Source organism: Leucoraja erinacea, chromosome 40 (genome assembly GCF_028641065.1).
Source record: "Leucoraja erinacea ecotype New England chromosome 40, Leri_hhj_1, whole genome shotgun sequence".
Taxonomy (NCBI): domain Eukaryota; kingdom Metazoa; phylum Chordata; class Chondrichthyes; order Rajiformes; family Rajidae; genus Leucoraja; species Leucoraja erinaceus.
The window spans coordinates 7,540,363-7,563,933 of NC_073416.1; the positions used below are offsets into that span (position 1 = coordinate 7,540,363).

The window sequence follows — 23,571 nt, forward strand, 5'->3', positions numbered from 1 at the left end:
CACTTCTGGCAGCTCATTCCATATACACACCACTCTGTGGAAAAAGTTACCCCTCAGATTATCGTAAGATCTTTCCCCTCTAATCTTAATGGCCCTTGTGGCTAAAGGGATCAGGGGGTATGGAGAGAAGGCAGGTACAGGATAGCGAGTTGGATGATCAGCCATGATCATATTGAATGGCGGTGCAGGCTCGAAGGGCTGAATAGCCTACTCCTGCACCTATTTTCTATGTCTATGTTTCTAAACCTATGTCCCCTGGTTCTTGATCTCCCTATTCTGTGCATTTAAAAAAAAAAAAAAAAAGTCTGTGCATCTACCCTATCTATTTCCCTCATGATCCTGTACACCTGTATAAGATCACCTCTCATTCTCCTATGCTCCTATGCTCCACGGAATACAGTCCTTGTCTGCCCAACCTCTCCCTACAGCTCTGACCCGCAAATCCTGGCAACATCCTTGTACGTTTTCTCTGCACTCTTTCCATTTTAACATCTTTCCTACATTCCAGGACAACCAAATCTGAACACAATACTCCAACTGTCGCCTCACCAGTGCCTTGTACAGCTGTAACATATCACCCAAGTTCTGTACTCAAAACTCTGACTAATGAAGGCCAATGTGCCAAAAGCCTTCTTGATTAACTTTTTCACCTGTGCCGCCACTTTCAAGGAACTATGTACCTGCACTCTTAGATCCCTCTTCTCTACAAATCTTCCCAGAGCCTTGCCATTCACCGTGAAGGTCCTGCCCTGGTTAGACTTCCCAAAATGCAACACCTCCCATTTATCTGCATTAAACTCCATTAGCCATTCCTCTGCTCACTTGCCCAACTGATCAAGATCCCATTGTAATTTTTGATGACCATCTTTGCTATCTAGAATACCACCCTCTTTAGTGTCATCTGCAAACTTACTAATCCTGTATGTTTGGTATTTGCTTTTGTGATTGTCCTGGCCAGATAATGCTAAACTTAATAAAAAATATTATTTCTTGTCAATTTATGACTGGAGAAAGTGTCTTGTGTGGATGATTGGTGATTAATGTAAAATCAAAGTTATGGGGAGTTGTATCACGAGCACCATAGAATGATGAAGATGTACAAAAAAGCTAGCTACTTGTTTGGCTCATAAGCAGGTTTGGGAGTTAGCTGAATCCTTGCACGTGCTTTGTCTCTGTTATGTCTGTTGCCTTGCATATTGCACTGCTAGACCTTGGAAGAGTTGTGGTTTTACTTTCAGTTCAAATATCTTCTATGGTAGATTATGGATTTACACATTTGACTTTATAGTTTGTGCATTTGTACAATGTTACCTTTGCTGTGCAGTAATACACAAGCACCAGCACTGATATACGTGTGGAAACTTTCTAAAGTTTAAAAAAAGTGTCCAGTATTTGACAAAGGTGCGAGTGAAATAGGGTGATTTCACGAAAGGTCACTGGGTCATAGGTCTTCACACACGGAGCCGCAAAATCCAGCTGGGGTACAAACGTCACTTCCAGTACATGTTATTAATGCTAGAAACGCGTACTTTCAAACCTGTTAAAAACCGCGAAAACGGTTAGTTTTTGCGCTATAAATAACTGTGCCAGTCGGGGTGACCGTGAGAAACAGCGATCTTACTTTAGAGTTCCAAAGATTAAGAAAAATGAAGGTAAAGAGAAAAGAGAGCTGAAGGGAAAATAACAGGGGATGTTGTTGGCCGTGCAGATATAAAGATAGAAAATATCGGGAATTATCGCGTTTGCTCACTGCATTTCATCAAAACATCAATAATGCCTTAGTTTTGATGAAATGCAGTGAGCAAACGCGATAATTCCCAATATTTTCTATCTTTATATCTGCACGGCCAACAACTTCCACTGTTATTTTCCCTTCAGCTCTCTCTTCTCTTTACCTTCATTTTTCTTAATCTTTGGAACTATAAAGTAAGATAGCTGTGTCTCACGGTCACCCCGACTGGCACAGTTATTTATAGCGCAAAAACTAACCGTTTTGGCGGTTTTTAACAGGTTTGAAAGTACGCGTTTCTAGCATTAATAACATGTACTGGAAGTGACGTTTGTACCCCAGTTGGATTTTGCGGCTCCGTGCATGAAGACCTATGACCCAGTGACCTTTCGTGAAATCACCCTATAGTGTGTCCTTTGTCTGGCCTGCATAGTGCAGTAACAGAATCTCTCAGCTGTGCAGTTTGTAGGGAAGGGAATTGTCTGATGAGAAAACTTAGTATTTTTTGCTGCAAATCAACACGGGTTAATAACACTGAAAATATGTGTATATTGTCTGGAGTTGTTTTTCTTATTTGTCTTTTGCATCCCTAGAGTAAACCATGAATTTTAATGGTCTTGATTCTGGCCTTGGAGAATACACCTCGCCTCTTCATCCTGGCATCAGTGCTTCCTTGGACCGCTCAATTGAGCATTCGCTGGATCCCAGACTTGACCCGACCTTGCTGCAGAATATGGAATTGGAAGGAGAAGGTGTCCAGTTAGATGGCATGTCGGTCTCTGTGTCTGAATCTGTACATCTTGTGGAAGGCATGTATTCAGAACTACACACAGTTGTTGCAGAAGTTGGAGTCCCTGTAACTGCATCGCATTTTGACCTTCAAGATGAATTACTTTGGGTGGGAAATCATGGGGTAAGTACAGTACAGCTTCTGTAATCAAGAAAGATTGGCAATACCTGGTTTAGAAGGGACATTTTGGGCAGTGCTGGAGAAGAGCTTCTCTGTGCAGCTAGGATGATCAAGCACTGCAGAATGATAATTCACAATGCACCAATTTGCTACTCTGCTTTTATTTCTCTATCTAAAGTAACAAAATTAAGTGGTTTAGAAATCAAGCACAAGCAAAGAATGCCTGGATGACATGCGGTGTATGTGTATCATTAAGATTGAAACTGAGCTGTTAAGAGCTTCTGTTTAGAACGTGCAATCAGAATCAGAATGCTTTATTGTCATTGCATGTGTCACATACAACGAGATTACTGTGTCTCTCCATTTAAAAGAACTTCAAACATTCACATACTCATTCTTTTTACACTCCATCCCTCCCCAAACCCACCCATGGATTCACATTTACATAAATTAACACTGTCTCCTTCCCCATAACCCACTCCCGAGACAGAGTTCAGTTCCAAGATAGCTGATGGGTAAAAGCTGTTCTTGAGTCTGGCAGTGCGTGACTTTAGCGACCTGTACCTTTTTCCTGAGGGCAGCAGTGTGAAAAGGTGGTGACAAGGATGTGTACTGTCTTTCACGATATTACAGGTCCTGCTGCGGCATCTGGAGTGGTAAATGTCCTCCAGAGGGGGCAGGGGGAGTCCAATGATACCCTGGGCAGTTTTATCACCCTCTGGAGAGCTGCTCTGTCAGCTGCTGAACAGTTCCCAAACCAGGCAGTTATGCAGTAAGTCAGTATGCTTTCCACCGAACAGCAGTAGAAAGACTCCAGCAGTTTAGCAGACAGATGGGCCTTCCTCAGTGTTCTGAGGAAGTAAAGTCTCTGTTGCGCCTTTTTTACAACTACAGCAGAGTTCACAGACCATTTAAGATCCTCACTGATGTTGATCCCCAGAAATTTAAAACTAGGCACCCTCTCCAATGTGCAGTGCTCTAGGTTTGAAAGAATGATGTATTACTTATCAGCTGTTTGGACCATGAAATTTCTCTTTTTATGTAATGATTAATCCAGTTGAAATTAATCTAACGGCTCTGATCACTTCCCAGAACTGAACCTCGTTGCATCCCTGAAAATGTTTGAATGTACATGAATTAATGAATGGAGGATGTGGAATGAAAAGTGCTTAATTCCACATTGCTCCACTGCTGATGCAAGAGAGGCTGTGGGAGATTAATAGAAAGCTTTTTTCTAACATTTTCTTTTTTATTTGAAAAATAATCCTCAAATCCCATTCAACTTCTCCTCGCAAGCTGTTGTCTACACTGACCAGATGTCTATTCCCAACATGTCTGCACTGACCAGATGTCTATTCAAGCTAGTGTTTTGCTTGTGTTTTGTCCATATCTCACTTAACCTTTCCTATCCATATACCTTGTAGAAGTTGTAACTGTACCTGCCTCTACAACTTTTTTGGCGTCTCGTTCCATATATGGCCCACCCTCTGTGTGGAAAAAGTTGTTCATCAGTCCCTTATCAGTCTTTCACCTCGCCTTTTATGTGTCTAAATCCAGTCGTTTAGTTTTAGACTCCCTTAACCCGTGAAAAGACTGACTATCCAACTTATCTATTCTTGTCATGATCTTGTATACCCGTGTAAGGTCACTCATCTACAGTCCAGGGAACAAAGCCCCAGCCTATCCAGGCTCTCCTTATAACTCAAGATCTCGAGTCCCATAACATCGACGTGAAGCTTCTTTTCAGCTCAATGGTATCCTTTGTACAGCTGGATGACCAGAACCGTACACCATACTCCAAGTGTGGTCTCGCCAATGACCATTACAGTTGCAGCATGACGTCCCAACTCCTGTATTCAATACCCCAATTGATGAAGGCAATCGTGCCAAATGCCACCTTCACTGCCCTGTCTACCTGTGTTGCCACCTTTGGGGAACTAATTACTTGTACCTGAGGTCTCTCTGTTCTACAACATACTCCAGAGCCCTGGATTTGCAGTGCAACTCCTGCCCTGATTGAACTTGCCATGTCATGGTTTAAATGTTGGTATTCAATTGGGGTATTGAATACAGGAGTTGGGACGTCATGTTCAGATTCAGATTCAACTTTATTGTCATTGTGCAGTGTACAGTACAGAGACAACAATATCAAAGGTATTTTATTAGTCACATTCACATACACCTAGGTATTGCCATTTTGCAGCACACAAAAAAGAATACAGACATAACACCAATGAGATGCAGTTAGCATCTCCCTAGAAGAGCGACATAAATATGAGCAATAAGTAAATCTATTTACGTGCATACAGTCATAGTTTTTTTTTTCCTGGTGGGAGGAGTGGGGGGGGGGGGGGGGGGGGGGGGGGTTTGATTGGCAATCACTGAGGTACAGTGTTGAGTAGTGTAACAGCCGCAGGGAAGAAGCTGTTCCTGGACTTGCTGGTTCTGTAACGGAGAGACATGTAGCGCCTCCCGGATGGTAGGAGCGTAAACAGTCTGTGGTTGGGGTGAGAGCAGTCCTTGGCGAATCTGAGCGCCCTTCGCAGACAACGCTTGCTTTGGACAGACTCAATGGAGGGGAGTGAGGAACCGGTGCTGCGTTGGGCAATTTTCACCACCCTCTGCAGTGCTTTCCGGTCGGAGACAGAGCAGTTGCCATACCATACTGTGATACATTCTGTTGCAACTGTGCAGGTAATTGATGAGACCACGCTTGGAGTACGGTGCACAATTCTGGTCATCCAGCTGTGGTTTAAATGTTAGTTCAAATTAACTTGTGGAGTTCTTACTATAGATGTGCCATAATCCATCTGAATCTGAAAAGTTGTTCTCAATGCATTTTGTTTTTGTTTGTGTTTTATTGGTTGCTAAAATCACCAAAACATTCCTAAACATTTGAAGGCTTTCGTATACTTAAACTATTTTTTGTAAAGTTGAACTGAGATGTTAAGGTGGTCTTTTGAGATGTTCTGCAGCTTTGAGGAGTGACCAAGGCGTGTGCTGAAATGACCTTGCAGTATAGATAATTGATCTTGGCGTAACCCTAAACTAAATCTGAAATGAAATTCTAAGTCTTTTGAATTGTCATTGATGTAACTAAAAAGGACATGCTACTAATGAGCTGATTTTTGTTTTGCTGGTGCTTCAGCTTTACCTTCATAGATGCGTAACTATTTGTTTATGAACGTTCTCTCTAGGGCCATGCAACCTCCTTTTTTTGGTCCGACTATGGAACGATACTCCTCCTTTCAAGTTAATGCCGCAGATGACATTCGTCAGATACAGAGCATAGAGAGTGGAGTGCTCTTTTTGAATAAGAATAATCTCAAGTGCTTTACTCGAGGAGGTCTTATAATGTTTGATTATGTGTAAGTTTCTTTTAAATATTTGCACTTCTGCAGTTTTTAAAGTAAAACTTTAAATTTAAGTGAAGAGAGCTGAACACGTTTACTAAGCTTGTATACCTGCAGTTTTATTCCCATCTTTCCCCAGCGCACCAAGTTTTCACCCCTCCCCTCCATTGTGTAGGTGTTAACTAGAATATTTGTTCCTCATTTGAATGGCTGTTCCTGTGGGACTTGATTGTTGCTTTGTCTTGTGCCACCATTGGCCTAGTGATCTGTAGATACCTGTAAGGAAACGTATTAAATGGCTGCAAGACATTGCCTTTAATCTGCCATTGCTTACTTTTTTGTGATTACTCAAACTTGCATGAGGAATGAATATTTGAGCTATCTGAGGACTGCTGACACTTCTGTCATTGTATTTCAGAATGAGTTGGCACCTCTAGGAAGGAAGAGAAAACTTCAAAGTAAACACTTGCTGAGTGTTTCCTGCATTTTCTGTTTGCCTGTTTGGTGTTTTTTTTCATATTCTTGTCTGTTCCAAATATTGAACTGCATGCTTTTTTTTCACATTTAGTATGGATGAAGCGGAGGACATGCACAGCCTCCTTCTCACTGACAATAACTCCGTTCTTCTGGGGGGCCTTCAGAATCATGTTAGAGAAATAGACTTAAATGCAGTACAAGAAAGTGAAAAGGTAAAGTACTGAGTGCGAACTTTCTAAAGTATTTGCAGCTGTAAAAATGTGTTGGAGGATGGAATTGCAAATATCGGGCACCCAACCATATTGGTGCTAATTCGTATACTTGTCGTGAACACTTTGTTGTATCTCCTGTTGAATCGGGGGTGTTTGAAATGGTTGATAGAATCTGGTTCATGACATCTCAAGTGGTTTTAATTTCCTTGTGATTGGTTGTCACAGACATCCCTTAATTTCCATAATTTGCAGGAATTGTTTTATTTGAAATACATTTGTTTTCTTTTGTAGATTTTAAACTCGAGTTAATGTATGATTTGAAATGCCTCTTGCTCTTGTCTCCTTCAAATTTTATTGGGATCTCTATTTCCATACTTCCTCCTTATCACATGAATTTTCACTCCAATTCTTCATCCCCACCATTTTAAATGCCTTTTAAAACTGAATCCCAAAGCTTTGTGTGGTTAACCATATAACATATAACCATATAACAATTACAGCACGGAAACAGGCCATCTCGGCCCTACAAGTCCGTGCCGAACAACTTTTTTTCCCCCTTAGTCCCACCTGCCTGCACTCATACCATAACCCTCCATTCCCTTCTCATCCATATGCCTATCCAATTTATTTTTAAATGATACCAATGAACCTGCCTCTTCCACTCCACTGGAAGCTCATTCCACACCGCTACCACTCTCTGAGTAAAGAAGTTCCCCCTCATATTACCCCTAAACTTCTGTCCCTTAATTCTGAAGTCATGTCCTCTTGTTTGAATCTTCCCTATTCTCAAAGGGAAAAGCTTGTCCACATCAACTCTGTCTATCCCTCTCATCATTTTAAAGACCTCTATCAAGTCCCCCCCCTTAACCTTCTGCTCTCCAGAGAATAAAGACCTAACTTATTCAACCTATCTCTGTAACTTAGTTGTTGAAACCCAGGCAACATTCTAGTAAATCTCCTCTGTACTCACTCTGTGCTGCGCTAAGGCTGTGCTACCTGCCGATCACCAACCCCTCACACTCACCCCCTACGACGTGTACGTGGCACTGAGTAGGACTAATGCACGTAAGGCTGCTGGCCCTGACGGCATCCCCGGGCGCGTGCTCAGTGCCTGTGCTGCGCAGATGACAGACGTCTGGACTGACATCTTCAACCTGTCACTTGCCCAAGCAGTTGTCCCCACTTGCCTTAAAGCCACCTCCATCGTGCCAGTGCCAAAACACTCCACTGCGGCAAGCCTCAACGACTTCCGCCCAGTTGCACTTACCCCCATCATCACCAAGTGCTTCGAGAGGCTGGTCCTGGCACACCTCAAAAGCTGCCTACCCCCCACACTGGATCCCTATCAGTTTGCCTACCGCAAGAACAGGAGTACGGAGGATGCCATCTCAACGGCACTTCACTCCGCCCTCTCCCACCTTGACAACAGAGACACTTATGTAAGAATGCTGTTCATCGATTACAGCTCAGCATTCAACACCATTATTCCATCAAAACTGATCACCAAACTCGGTAACCTGGGCATCGACCTCTCCCTCTGCAACTGGATACTGGACTTTCTAACCAACAGACCCCAGTCTGTGAGGTTAGACAAGCACACCTCTTCAACCCTCACCCTGAACACCGGCGTTCCTCAGGGCTGTGTGCTGAGCCCCCTCCTCTACTCCCTCTTCACCTATGACTGCACACCTGTACATGGTACTAACACCATCATCAAGTATGCAGATGATACAACGGTGATTGGCCTCATCAGCAACAACGATGAGCTGGCCTACAGGGAGGAGGTCCAGCACTTAGCAGCATGGTGCGCTGACAACAACCTGGCCCTTAACTCCAAGAAGACCAAGGAGCTCATTGTAGACTTCAGGAAGTCCAGAGGCGGCACGCACACCCCCATCCACATTAACGGGACGGAGGTGGAACGTGTTTCTAGCTTCAGGTTCCTGGGAGTCAACATCTCCGATGACCTCTCTTGGACCCACAATACCTCTACTCTGATCAAGAAGGCTCATCAGCGTCTCTTCTTCCTGAGGAGACTGAAGAAGGTCCATCTGTCTCCTCGGATCCTGGTGAACTTCTACCGCTGCACCATCGAGAGCATCCTTACCAACTGCATCACAGTATGGTATGGCAACTGCTCTGTCTCCGACCGGAAGGCATTGCAGAGGGTGGTGAAAATTGCCCAACGCATCACCGGTTCCACGCTCCCCCTCCATTGAGTCTGTCCAAAGCAAGCGCTGTCTGCGGAGGGCGCTCAGCATCGCCAAGGACTGCTCTCACCCCAACCATGGACTGTTTACCCTCCTACCATCCGGGAGGCGCTACAGGTCTCTCCGTTGCCGAACCAACAGGTCGAGGAACAGCTTCTTTCCGGCGGCTGTCACTCTACTAAACAACGTACCTCGGTGACTGCCAATCACCCCCCCCCCCACGGACACTTATTATTTTTTTAAATATATTTTTTTTAATTCAAATCGTTTGCTATGTCGCTCTTCAAGGGAGATGCTAAATGCATTTAATTGTCTCTGTACTGTACACTGACAATGACAATTAAAATTGAATCTGAATCTGAATCTATTTTGTTGACATGGTGCTTTGTTAACTGGTGCTTTATCCAGTTTCCAGCTCTTGTGCCAACATATCAAGGCTTTATAAACATCTTGTGAAATTTTATTTTAACATGCTCTGAATGATGATGTTTTGTATTAATATATGAAGTTTCATTTTTGTATCTCTCTTTCCAGTACACAGTTGAGCTTCCCGGAGTCACAATTATGCGGCAGTCTAACCGGTTCTTCTTTTGTGGCCACACATCAGGAAAGGTATTTGTATAGAAGCTATTGAATTTAAAGCAATTTGTAGCAACAGGAACAAACTGATCCCTTTTTCTGATTGTTGCTACAAACTTATCAACATGCCCCTCATTTCATTCCCAATCCTAAAGGGTACATAGCCTGTCTGTGAAGTGCCTGGTAGTTAAATATGAAGTAATCTATTTTGGTGTTCGGTTTAATTAACTGATTTAAATTGAGAATTGTTGAAATGTAGAGAAACCTGGGTGTTCTTATACATCAGTTCACTGAAAGTAGAAATGGACTTGGAACGGATAGAAACATTTAGGATGTAGAACAGTCGCTATATCTGTGTCCAACTTTATGCCAAATTAATCTAACCCTTCTCCCTGTAGGTGATCCATATCCCTCTGTTCCTTACATATTACATAGTCTTGTGCCTAGTTAAAAGTCTGGTAGCGCATTCCAGATACCTACTGCACTGATTAAAAAAAACAAAACAATTTATTTTGAACTTGTTCCGCACATTTAACCCCTTCCCCACCCCAGACCTAAAAGCTATGGCCTCTAGTCTGTAACATTGCCACCCTGAGGGAAAATTCTGACTGCTTATCTGTACCTCTCATAATTTTATAAACTTCTATCGGGTCTCTACTCCAATTGTTTTAAATTCATTGAGGTAGTGCCAGCAAAACCATCAGCAAGTGGTTGCAGCTGTCCACTGCAGAAGTGAGACTTTTTACAAAATGTATCAGCAGAAGAGGAACCATAAATAGACTTAAGCATAAAGGAAGAACAAATTGGAGGCATCAAGTTTTGGAATTGGTGACGAATCGCCCACAGAGGTCATAATGGGTGATCAGGTCTTAATCACACTCTTCCCTCGCATTTAAGGTGATTTGATGGTACTGGCTTTCCACCTAAAGCCACTATTCTCTTGAACTGAGACTGTGAGCTTTGAAGAGTTGACGAGGAAAGACAATTACAAAGCAGCACAGTGGTGCAGCTGGTAGAGCCACTGCCTCGCAGCGCCTGAGACCCAGGTTTGATCCTGACCTCGGGTGCTATCTGTCTGTGTAGAGTTTGCATGTTCTCCCTGTGTATGCTTGGATTTCCTCTGGGTGCTCCATTTCCTATCACATCCCCAAAAAAGTATGGCTTTGTAGGTATCACAAAGCACATGCTGGACTGCATGTATGCATTTTGCCACTGAAAGGTACTGGGTCATGGTAACGATTGGATAACCTAGCTGTACCCCACTGGTCACAACCCACAAATGGTGTGACCAACTTGTGGTATTCGTATTGCTGTGTGGCTAGGACTGAGGCTGGGGCTTTCCTGGATTGTATAACATTGTACCACACTGGTGGTGTGTTCACGACTATTGAATGAGAATGTGCAGATTGCTTTTATTGCATAATGATTATTTTGTGCTTTAGGTATCTCTTCGAGATTTAAGAAGCTTTAAATTGGAGCATGAGTTTGATGCTTACTCTGGAAGCCTCTCTGATTTTGATGTACATGGAAACCTGCTGGTGACATGTGGCTTTTCAAATCGAATGAATGGGCTGTCATGTGACAGGTTCCTGATGGTTTATGACCTCCGAATGATGCGGGCTATTAGCCCCTTGCAGGTTCATGTGGATCCACTCTTCCTGAGATTTATTCCTACATATACTTCAAGGCTAGCCATCATCTCTCAATCAGGTATCTTACAAAATACTAAAAGTTCTATAGATATTTTATAATTCATTAATGGCTGTTGCGCAAAGTATGCTATACTAAGATGTCAGGAACATTACACCATGGAACATACACAGCATTATTCACTGCTTGGATGGAAAATGTGTCACTTGATTACAAGGAGCACCGGAGGTTAATTTATAGGAACATTTATTTTGGTTTGCAGCTCTCGAATTTCTCCATAAAATCAGTCCAAAACCAGGAAATGAATATTTCCATTTAAAAAAGAGTATGGCAACTTTGCATTTGATTCATCAGCAATCTTTTATTTATCAGTCTGAAGAAGGGTTCTGACCCGAAAAGTCACCTATCCCCCATCTCCAGAGGTGCTGAGTTACTCCAGCACTGTGTCAGTTTTTACAGTTTAGTTAGCTCTGATTACATGAAGTACTGTGAATAATTAAAGAATGAATACTAATGAATGAAGTCTCATTCCAAGCAGTTTGTAATGATTGTTGTATTTATTAATTTCAAGTCCAGTGCTGTTTAGTTGAAAGTTTTTCTACAAACTGAGCTCCATTTCTACTCTTCTAATTTTGCCGAGGATAAATTTATTTAAAATAATCTTGGTGAAATTGGGCCTATGATGGTTATAATATGGCAACATTTAAAAACAAACTGGCCAAATGTCATCAGTGCCAGCAGCAACAATCAGATGAAATGTTAACACTTGGTTCTATTTGAAAAACATTTTGGAATATAATGTGGCATGACGTTGCATGAATATTATGCAATGCCCTTCCAGCCGATTATGATAGCATTGCAGCTGACTCCATTCTCAAAGGAGCCACTTTTGGAGGCTGCCACTGAAATGGTATGTATTTATGGGATATGCAGTTGATGAATATAACAGGCATGCATGTGATTTTATTGTTGGTGAAAGATCTCATTTGAACTACAATTTGTTGCAGCTATCTCTTTTTTTGGGTCTTTTTGCAGGACAATGTCAGTTTTGTGAACCAACGGGCCTTGCAAGTCCAGCGGATATTTTCCATGTAAACACTGTGGGACAGTTAGTTATGACATTTGATGTATCCTCTAGCAAGCGAGCATTGGTGTTTGGAGACTCTGGAGGGTGTGTGCATCTGTGGGCAGACTCGCCAGAAGCTACGTTTAACGCATACTCCCGTGAGACTGAGTTTCCAATGCCGTGTATGGTAGATACGCTGCCACATCTGGACTGGAATGATGATCTCTTGCCTTTATCCCTTATTCCAGTACCTCTTATCACAGAATCTTTGTTGTCTGATTGGCCAACAGCAAACTGCGTTGTTACACCTAGGTAATTGAAAGTAGAATTCTTATAAATGGAGGCATGGAGGCATGCTGAGTTCTTCCAGCGCTGTTTTTTTGCTCATTGATTTAAGTTATTGAATTTGCTTTTATTTAATGTGCCAATCGTTTACAATAATTGACCTTTTGACTGCTTTTATTTCAATTAGTTCCATCTAAACCACAGTTCCTTAAATTGTTGATATTCTCATTATTTCTCTCAGTGGATAAAAAAAACCACAGCTACTTTATTCCCCTTTTTGTTTACTTCTCGATTATATTTCATTTTATGGTTACACCAAATGCAGAACCTTGTATTTAGCCTGTGAAATCAAAAGCCATCGCAATATAAAAGGGTGCTTTACTGAAGATTGGCATGCTTGCAAGACTTTGCTTGTCAGCAACATGAGCTGAATTGTCAATTCTTCGTATATATCTATTAATCTAAAATGCATTTAGATGCCTCTGTCCATTCATTCATTTTGCATCAGACACCACACAGCATCATTTCCATGCACAAGGTGTATGCGAGCATCTTTCTATGAATTTTCCACTTCAATTAAGAAGTAAAACAGAAGTATATATGCCCTCCCCACTCTTGATCATATCATAATAGAACACTGCCTCCATATCCAGTTGTGCTAAATCACTTGCCTGTTCTGAAATTTGAGACAAAGCTCTGAATTAACGTTGTATGTGACGTGCGGAGATGAAATCGTTTAGGACTTGTTTGTTTCAGACTATAATTTTAATGTGATTTTTGCCAATGGTGAAATTGACACAAACACAAAGGATTTTCAATTTGAAACGCTCTGATTTTCCTCTGATTAACACAATATCAAATCTTTTTCCTTGTTATTTTCTTTTCAGCTTGTTCATGCAACTTGTTTGGGTGATCATAATTTTGGATGAAATCCCTTGCCTTTTTTCATATTCATTATGGAATTATATTGCTTGTATATTACAATTAATGTCTAATGTTAGACCAAAGAAAATTCTGAAATGAAAAGGAAAGCAAACCAACGTATATTTAAAGAATACCAAAATGCCCTAATCTTCATCGTTTTGAAGAAATTGAGTTGGATTGAATACTTTATTGCCACATGTGACAAGTCATAGTGAAATTCTTTGCTTGCATACCCAAGGTATGCAAATAGTCGCCCATAAAGGACGCTTACAAAGTACTCCTGCTTTGTAAGTGGGGTAATACATTTTGTAATATAGTTTGTATCGTACAGTTCACTTTGAAGGCTATGTAATCACTCAGTATCTTAAAATAGTCTACCAGGTCTTTTATTAATATTAACTCTTCTTTGGTTACTCTTGCAGACGAGCTCCACCTGTTGACCTTGAGATATTGCGTACCATGAAGAAAGTTGGATTTATCGGTTATGCTCCAAATCCCAAAACAAAGCTGAGAAATCAGGTTAAAAATTCGTTTTTTTTGTACAAGTTACAGTGATATTCTTATGGTATGGGACTCCTTCAGTTTGACAATGACTAGGAGATCCAGAAGTTAATTAACCTCAAGGGCAAGGTAAACTTTAATTGGAAGCCATCCTGTCTCAAGATGGGATGACGGGTGGTGAGGGGGAAGATGGAGGTGGGGAAGGTAGCTCTATAGAACACTGATGGCCTTCACACCCAACAAAGACGGGTGGAAAGATCACAGGAGGTCTAATAGCTTGTTGGTAATTACCGGCTACTTGGATTAATTGTGCTTGATGGACCAAATTCGCACTGATGTAACAGGGTAGCATTTGTCGCTTGTCAGTTTAGTTTAGAGATACAGTGCGGAAACAGGCCTTTCGGCCCATCGGGTCCGCGCCGACCAGCGATCCTCGCACACTAACACTATCTACACCCACATTTACCAAGCCAATTAACCTACAAACCTGAACGTCTTTGGAGTGTGGGAGGAAACCGAAGATCTCGGAGAAAACCCACGCAGGTCACGGGGAGAACGTACAAACTCTGTAAAGACAGCACCCGTAGTCGGGATCGAACCTGTATCTCCAGCGCTGCATTCGCTGTAAGGCAGCAACTCTACGGCTGCGCCACCATGACCAGTTGAGGAGTTCCCTTGTTTAGTTTAGAGATACACCGTGGGAACAAGCCCTTTGGCCCACACACTCCGCACGGACCAACAATCACCCATACATTAGTTCTATCCTACACACTAGGGACAATTTACAGACGCCTATAAACCTGCATGTCTTTGGAACATGGGAGGAAACCGGAGTAACCTGTACAAACTCGGTACTGACAGCACCTGTAGTCCAGATTGAACCCAGGTCTCTAGTGCTGTAAGACAGTAGCTGTGCTGCCCCATTTGGATTACTTTCACTCTGGACAACAGCGAGAAGACCCCTTTGTCATTACCACAGCCAGCTCACCCTTCCTTCTCTAGATGGCGATCATGATTACGGCATCCAAAGCACCACAAGAGTAGAAGTAAGTCACCCAATTTGATTCAAGATCTTCAAACTTTCTATCCATGTGCATTTTCAAGATCTCAGACCAGGCTTGGTTAAGATTCCCTTTGATTAACAAGCCCGATGTAGCTCATTGTTCAGGTTTACAGATGAAGGTTATAGAGGGTATTTGGTTTGTGAGATGCTAATTCCTGATAATGTACAGACATGCAGAAGTGGGCACTTTACTATTAACTTGCTTCATTTTTTCTTGTGCTTAAGACAGTTCTATAAAATACCCTTCAAGGAAGTCCCTAACCTCTAGTTCCTTTTTGTGTATAGCCAGGCTAGGATGGGAACTGGTCTGCAATTGTGGGCATGAGTGTTAGTGCCATGGTATAATTGTGCCACAACATCACAACATATTGTCCTATAACTTCTTGTAACCTTTTTGGGGAAACTGCATGTGGGGAAGGGAATTTTTTTTTTTTTTTTTTGTATTTGGAATTCCAAGGCAATCAGTCAAGAGTATTGAGTATAGACATTGGAGGTCATGTTACAATTGTACAAGACATTGGTGAGGCCACATTTAGATTGTGTTCAGTTTTGGTCATCCTGCTCTAGGAAAAATGTTGTTAAGATGGAAAAGGCGCTGAGAAGATTTAGGAGGATGTTGCCATGGTTGAAGGGCCTGAGCTTTTCGGAGAGGTTGAGCAGGCTAGAACTTTATTGCTTGGAGCATGGGAGGATAAGGGGTGAGTTTATAGAGGTATATATGATCATGCGAGAAATAGAGAGGGAAGATGCACAGTCTTTGACCCAGAGCAGGTGAATAGAGGACCAGAGGACATGGATTTAAAGAGAGGGGGGAAATATTTAATAGGAACCCGAGGGGCAGTTATTATACACAAAGGGTTGTTGGTATATGGAATATGCTGCACTATCACAACATTAAAAATATATATATTTGGATAAGTACATGGTTAATTTAGGTTTAGAGGGATATGGGCCAAACACAAGCAGATGGGGCTAGTGTAGTTGGGGCATGTTGGTCGGCAATTTACGAATATAGATTTTGCTTTTATTTACAAGGTTCAGAATCTTGTTTGTTCCTAAGCTAGAAGGCCCTGGAACAAATGCCAAATGGCCAACTAGCGGTTCTATTGCAGGAGTAAAACTACCAAGCCTGCGTGTGTCTTTGTGTGTCACTGAATAATGAAACTTTTTTGCCTCCCTCCTTTAACTTTGATAACTGCATGATCGCTCTCACTGCTGTGCCAGGTGAAGTTGTCCAGAACAGCCCAAGAATTGATGCTAAAATCTTCTGCTATGTATGATTTAACAACACACCACCTTAACTGCTGCCTACTAAGCCATTAGCAGATCCCTGTGTGGATTACTTTTTTAGATGATCAGTAATTAGACTTCTGTTTCTAGGTTCCATATAAATTGAAGGAGATGGATGTAGAATTTGACAACTACAATCAAATCCCTGAGTCTCCTATTGGAAGGGAGGAAGATACTCACCTGTACATGGTCCCAAAGAAATATCGAAAGGTCTGAGGCCAAAAAAAAACTACTTTGAGTTAGATTATCATTCAATGTTTGCTCCCATTGAGTAGAATTATAAAGTATTTCTGAAAGCCAGCTTATTTTAATAGAAATGTACTTTATCAGGGTCTGTTCCTGTTCCAGAATACTACATTTTTAAGAAATCTCTTATCTGAAAGTGATGTGGTTTGATCTAGGTTGCTTTTTTGTGTTTGCCAAACTTCTGGCCATTTCATTTTTCTAAGTCAGCTATCAGATCTCCTCTACTTTCCACCATGGTGTTTGTCGACCTGCTGCCATGGGACAAGAAGATTGAAGATTTGGATCATTGTGGGATCTTGCCCTGTATTTTGCCAGTAGAATATGGGTAGTGTTGGCCAAGTCCCTGAATTAGCCAGCACTCTGCTTCTTGGTTAACCTGAAGGTTTTTTTTCCTGGTCTTCAGCTCACACTTTTCCCCCCACATTTCTCCCCCTCCCCCCCACCTCCACCAGTGTCACTTGCTTTGAAGTAATTATAATATTTTTCTCTTCCTTTATCAATTGAGAAATGCAATAGTTGTATGTATTTTAACTATTAGATTGATTACAAAGAACTCTTGAGCATATTTGCCCTGTGCCTAAATTATTCAGCAGTTTGATTGTAAATGTATTTGTTTAGGTTACTATCAAATATTCAAAACTTGGTTTGGAAGACTTTGATTTCAAGCACTACAACAAGACCTTGTTTGCTGGGCTGGAGCCACACATTCCCAATGCCTACTGCAACTGTATGATTCAGGTCAGCGACATTCTCCCAGCCTTTTGTTGCATTCCTATAGTCAACACTTGTACATGTTAAATAACAGTGAAAAACATCCTGTTTGTGATTTTAGTGGGGAACAATGCCACTGTGTGTTGCTATTCCATTCTGCAGTTTATTATAATCATCTTGCCTAATTATAATTTTTTGCCAATATTACTGATTCTATAATATTCGCAGAATTGTAAGATTTTTTATAGCATAGAAAAGACAAATTGTTGTGCCAATTCCATACTGACTCAACATCTGAGCAACCCTGTTTGTTCCACTCCCCTGCCCTTTCCCAATAGTGCTGCAGTTTCTTTCCTTTCAGATGTTTATCCAGCTATCTTTTGAAAGATACTTTCAAATTTGTTTCTCTTGCCTCCCGATCTAACCGCTTACTGTATTTTTTTTTTTTCCTTTTAGCTGTCATTTTATGCTTTTTAATACTTCCGCCAGTCAGAAAAGTCTATTTATGATTTTAAATACCTCCTATCGAAAGTGGATCCCCTTGCAAAAACCTCTCTAGTAAGGAGAACAACCCCAGCTTCTCGGTCACTACACTAAAGTCCCTCATCTCTGGAATCATTTTGATAAATTCCTCCTGCACCTTCTCGAAAGTCTTTGTCTTTCAATAAGTGTGCTGCCCAAAAATGGATGATATTGAGTTAAGGCAGAGCCAGTGTTTTTGTTAAGGAAGAGCGTGCAGAAGGACCTGTGAGGAGAAAAATGAAGGGTATGGTAGCTAGCCTTCGGTATTAAGGGCCTCCAGTTTTCACCTGAAAGATAAAAGGTAGGTGTTTCCCCACAAACAGGAAGCAACAATAGAAATAAGGAACAAAAGTGGGAGAAGTCCATGCAGCTTCTCAATTTGTCTTTACAATGTACTAAGATATTGCCTGTTCCCCGATTTACTTCCCTGTCAAATCCCGTGATAGATTTGCTATTCAAATATCTACCTTGCTTGAATATCCTCATCCACAGCCCTCGGGGGGGGGGGGGGGGAGATAATTTCAAAGATTTCCAATACTTAATGACGTTTCTTCTCATGAAAGTCCTAAGTGTATAATTAATTATCCTGAGACTGACACGAGTCCGAGAAAACAGCCTCTCAGCTTCAATGATTCTTTATCAACCTTGTCAGTTCTTTTCAAAATCTTGTGTTTCAATGAAATCATCTCTTATTATTTTTAACCCTGGCAACTCTGTTGTCCTCCTCAGATGACCCCTTTATACCAGGAGGAAAGTAATGTTAATGTAATCTCCACCTGATGGCTGTAAGGAATCCCAACTAAAATGTTTCATTCCAGTTCATTTTGGATTTTGGTCTAGTCCTACAATATCTAAATGCTCCAAGATACTTATTGCAAATCGGTTGTCAGTCTCATTCCTGCAGTGGGGAGATGGAAGAATATTGTACTCGTACAGTAGTAAGTAGTCACCTAACTATCTAGAAATATATTATTGGTCAGGGTAGAATGAGTTGAGCTCTATTTAACTTAGAAATACTGTTTTATAGGGCATTTTATAGGTACCTGATGTTGGAAAGATCCACTTTTCAGAAATAGCATTTAGGTGAAAATTTAGAATGTAAGATGGATGTAATCCAAATTAATAATTAAGACAAGTGTTTGTCTTGAAGTTTTTTAATGACTTTATTTTCTTTGCTTTCTTCTCCCATTGTAGGTGCTATATTTATTGGAGCCCATCCGTTGCCATGTTCAAAATCATCTGTGTCAGAAGGAGTTTTGCTTGGGCTGTGAACTTGGATTTCTGTTTCACATGCTTGATCTCTCCAGAGGTGACCCATGCCAGGTAGATGAATGTTGAGCTTGTAAAGTGCATGGTGTGATTTGAGCATGGTGTTCATTACGTGGATTGTTCTAACTGCACCACCTTGACCAGAATAGTCATCCATATTTTGCGTATTATAAAAAACAAAAAAATCAACGGTAGCAGTTGGGGGGAAAAAATGAAATTAGTCATTCCAACTAATCCCATCTGCCTGCACATATCCCTCTATTCACTGCCTGCTTCTGTGTCTAAATGCTGCTTGGATGATCAGCCATGATCCTGTTGCTATCGCATCTGCTTCCACCATCTCCCTTGATGGCATGTTCCAGCCATTTATCACTGCAATTCTGCACTTCCTCAGTACCTTTTGTGTTGGTGGTTAGTGCCGTGGCTTATCCTAAACGATGGTCAACAATACTCTTCCCTACTGTTGACTATCTTGTACTTTGTCTCAAAACCAGATTACTATAGTCCCTGCTAACTTGTGGCTGTGTACAAAATTGGGTATAAAAAATATCGTGTTTTGTTTCCTTTCATTGTGTCTTGTAGGCCAGCAATTTTCTTCGAGCTTTCCGAACTATTCCAGAGGCATCTGCTCTTGGGTTGATTCTAGCTGATTCAGATGAAGCGACTGGGAAGGTGAATCTGGGCCGACTTATACAGAGCTGGAACCGATTTATATTGACGCAGCTACATCAGGAGACACAAGAGCAGGAAGGTCCACAGGCCTATCGGAGTGTCATGGGAAGGTGAGACAGCACTATTTTAAGATAGACTAACTAGATTTGTTTTTATCAAAAGCATGGGTGTTATGCATTGCTCTGCAATTGACATTTTGCAGACTTGAGGAGAATCCCTCATTGGCATCCCCACAATTGTTATATCACAGAACAGCCATTTATGGAAAAAATATTTCCAGACAGTTTTTACTGGTGGACAGCTAACATTATCTGTGATAAATGAAGCCAGTATTGGGCTGCTGTATTGCGGGTGACACTCTTCCTCAGCACTATTTTCATGAGTTTTATTCTGTCTACACCCTTCACTCTACTGCATTCTAAATCTCAACCCCGTTACTGCAGGGAATGGAGAAAAGACTCTCAATGGTTTGTGATGCCCCTTGTTCTTATCATGGTGGATGCAGATGAAACACAGTCTGCTTGTATCATGCTGAACCCAATATACTATTTAAATGTGGCATTCTGACAAACTTTTGTTTTTGTCTTCAGTACATTTGGATCCTCTGGTGAATCTGTGATTGGGAAGCTGTTTGGTTGTGAAGTTGAGAACTGTAGCACTTGCCGTTGTGGGAAGGAAACTGTTCGAGTTTCTTCAAGCCTGCTTTTTACCTTGCAATACCCTGATATAAATACTGCTGGTGAGTAGTGCATGGAAAAAAGAATCGTGAATTGCCTTGCCTTCACCATTACATCATTTTACCATTTGTTCATCAGGTTAATTTTAAACTTGACGCATGAATTTTGAGTGTGAAACTTCCACATTGCTTTAATCATCAGTTTCCTCGGGCTGTACATAGTTTTTGTACTTCATCTTTTTTCTTTTTTTTTTAATTGACATTTTAATTTGGTTAAATGACAGTGACCCCTGAAATATATTGGTCTCAAATACTTTTGTCAACAAAGAAATTAAAAAAAATTGTTCGGGTATTTTCTCAGGTTTTCCCATTCAGAAATTCCTGTGTTCGTATTTATCAGGAAACACAATGTAAATTTGCTACAGTCATTTCATTGTCTCACTCATGATATCAGAGTTTTGCACCTTTCCTTCTGTACTACAGAGAAAATCCCAGATGGGAACCAGTTCTAACTTCAAATAATTAGAAATCTATATTGCATGGAAATAACAAGGTTTGACTTGCACCCTGATCCAAATATACTAATTTCCTACCCTTGTTGTACCAGAGGGTCTTGCATTCTCTTCCCCAATGATGATCCACGTGATATATTACTCTTCTAATACAGTGGGCACCCCCTATTTGTCTATATATCAATGCTTTTTCCACTATCCTTTCTTTAGATTTAAGCCGAAGCAACAGTAAATCAGAATTGAAGAGGTGCAAAACATCTGAGTTAAACTGTCAGGGACAATATCTTATGACTCTAGCCAATTCTGAATGACCCATTAGAGAACCTACCAGCAGTAACTTTAAAAGCATAAAACCAATTATAATTTGAGGAACGGAAACCATTCTCTATTTTGCTAAAAATGTTTATTGTTCAAAATTAGGTTTTGACCAATCGAAGCAGAAAATTGTTTTGTTGGAATGTGACTGCATTTATGAATGTGCAGTGGCTGATATTGTGCACAGAAATGTGTCCTTGGTTCTGTGAACTTGGTTGTCCAAAAATGTTCTTTATGTATAATACTTAGTACCTCCTTTTTTCTTTAGACAAAGCAATTCGACAATATGAATTTGCTGAAGTGCTGAAGAGAAGTATTTGCCTTGAACAGAACACCCAGGCCTGGTGTGAAAATTGTGAGAAGTACCAGCCCACGGTTTGTATATTTGGCCTGGGGAGGGAGGGAGCAAGGAGTGTAAATATTTTGCCAATCAACTCTTGCAACCTCAGATCATGAGATGAATTTCCAAAAAATTAAGGATTTTGCTGATTAATCGTTTGAGAATATCTTAATTATACTGTTTCCTTTAGCTATCTCATGAAAGATCGAACCACTCTAAAATTACCTTTAGCTTACTAAATGTAGTGATCCAGTCTGGAGGATTGTCTATCACTATTTATTTGCGAACAATTCAAGGCCAGTATTGATTGAGAGGTTGGGTCCTTTGGAAAAGCTGAGCTGATGCCTGGTTTGCGATTTCTACAGCTGGTGCAAATGTGGTTGCATTACTGAGTAAAGTAATACTGGAATTGTTGCCATTTTATTTTATCGAAGATTTTGGTGCCCTAAAATAGAAATCTTACTGCAAAAATAAAACAACATGTGCACGGTTTCAAAATTAAATGTATGGATCCTTTGCTCTTAAATTCCAACTGATTATGTTGGTGTGCATTTTGTCATGAGAATATATTTTTAATTTAAATGTAACGGGACCATATATCCATTCTACAGAAAATAATTAAATTTTTCCAAAACATTTCTAAATCCAGCCTGCTGTTTCATGATTAGTGACCTAAAATAGTTGATTAGAGTTTTTGATGACTCTGTGTTTGGTCTTTTGAACTTTGCCTTTCATATCACTCATTGCCATCTTGTGTTACTGTATCAAAATGTGCCATACACTATTGAGCTTCCAGTGTTGATTGGAAATTGTGTTTTGCTCTAGATTCAAACGAGGAATATTCGATGCTTGCCTGATGTTCTTGTTATTAACTGTGAAGTCAACAGCACAAAGGAAGCTGAATTTTGGAAATGCCAAGCTGAGGTCTGTACAGAGGAATTAATTGTCATTATTTCAAATGCACCCTTTATATAAATCTGCTGGGATTATTTTCAGGGGTTCTATCACATTTGGGGAAAGTAGGAAGTGGTGTTCAGTGTTCAAGAAGATTCTGAAATAAATGGATGGTGCTGAAAGGAGAGAATGTCAGCCATTTCCTGATTGAAGAGAGAGTTGTTTGCTGTAACTGTAGATAACATTAGAATATTGTGTTGGTGGCAAGGTGAAGCTGACGAGCAGTCAGCCTGATGAATGAAATGTAGTGCAATAAATTTAAACTATTTTCAAAAGCTGAGGATAGCTTTATATTCCGGAAATACAAGTTGGCACTTCAAAAGCCTTTTGAGTCTGTGCGGTGTTCCATTTCAAAACCAATGTATTTTTCCTGAGGTTTGTTGCTACAGGGTATTGTCTATATATCAATGCTTTTGAATATTCAAATCCTTTATTTGAATTTGAATCCTTTATTTGTCATTCAGACCTTTCGGTCTGAACGAAATGTTGTTGCCTGCAGCCATACATGTAATAATAACAACACACAATAAACACAAATTAACATCCACCACAGTGAGTTCAACAAGCACCTCCTCACTGTGATGGAGGCAAAAGTCTTAGAGTTACTGTCTCTTCCCTCTTCTCCCTCTGCGCTGAGGCGATACCCCCCCAAGCGATGGTAAGTCAGTCCCGTGGTTCAAGCTCCGCGGCCCGGGGGTGGTCGAAACTGCCGCCCTACAGTCCAGCGGACGCAGCTGTTGCCACGGGAGCTCCGGAAAACAGGCACCAGCCTGTGACCTGCGAGCTCCCGACGATGTCGTCCACTGGCCCGCGGCCGAGCCCCGGATTCAGGTCGCCGCCGCCAGAACGCCGCCTCAGCCACCGGAGCACCGTCTCAGCCCCGCACCGGGCCGCCCACACGGCAGCGTCTCAGCCCCGCACCGGGCCACCCACACGGGCAGCGTCTCAGCCCCGCACCGGGCTGCCCACACGGGAGCGTCTCAGCCCCGCACCGGGCCACCCACACGGGAGCGTCTCAGCCCCGCACCGGGCTGCCCCCACGGGAGCACCTTCCAGCCGGGAGCCAGTCCGTCCACACGGGAGCACCTTCCAGCCGGTAGCCGTG

General features: G+C 41.4%; 1 protein-coding gene across 1 annotated transcript in view; it reads left to right on the top strand.

The window, feature by feature from the left end:
- The window catches only part of pan2 (poly(A) specific ribonuclease subunit PAN2), a 50,870-nt gene that overhangs the window by 3,135 nt on the left and 24,164 nt on the right, over window positions 1-23,571 (top strand). Inside the window, 15 exon segments of the mRNA XM_055664475.1 lie at window positions 2,323-2,642; window positions 5,837-5,851; window positions 5,853-6,007; window positions 6,561-6,681; window positions 9,426-9,503; window positions 10,913-11,180; window positions 12,156-12,498; window positions 13,818-13,914; window positions 16,340-16,459; window positions 17,114-17,233; window positions 18,923-19,051; window positions 19,580-19,779; window positions 20,260-20,408; window positions 21,441-21,547; window positions 22,338-22,436. Coding sequence (XP_055520450.1) covers window positions 2,331-2,642; window positions 5,837-5,851; window positions 5,853-6,007; window positions 6,561-6,681; window positions 9,426-9,503; window positions 10,913-11,180; window positions 12,156-12,498; window positions 13,818-13,914; window positions 16,340-16,459; window positions 17,114-17,233; window positions 18,923-19,051; window positions 19,580-19,779; window positions 20,260-20,408; window positions 21,441-21,547; window positions 22,338-22,436 — 2,313 coding nt within the window. The 5' untranslated portion in view covers window positions 2,323-2,330.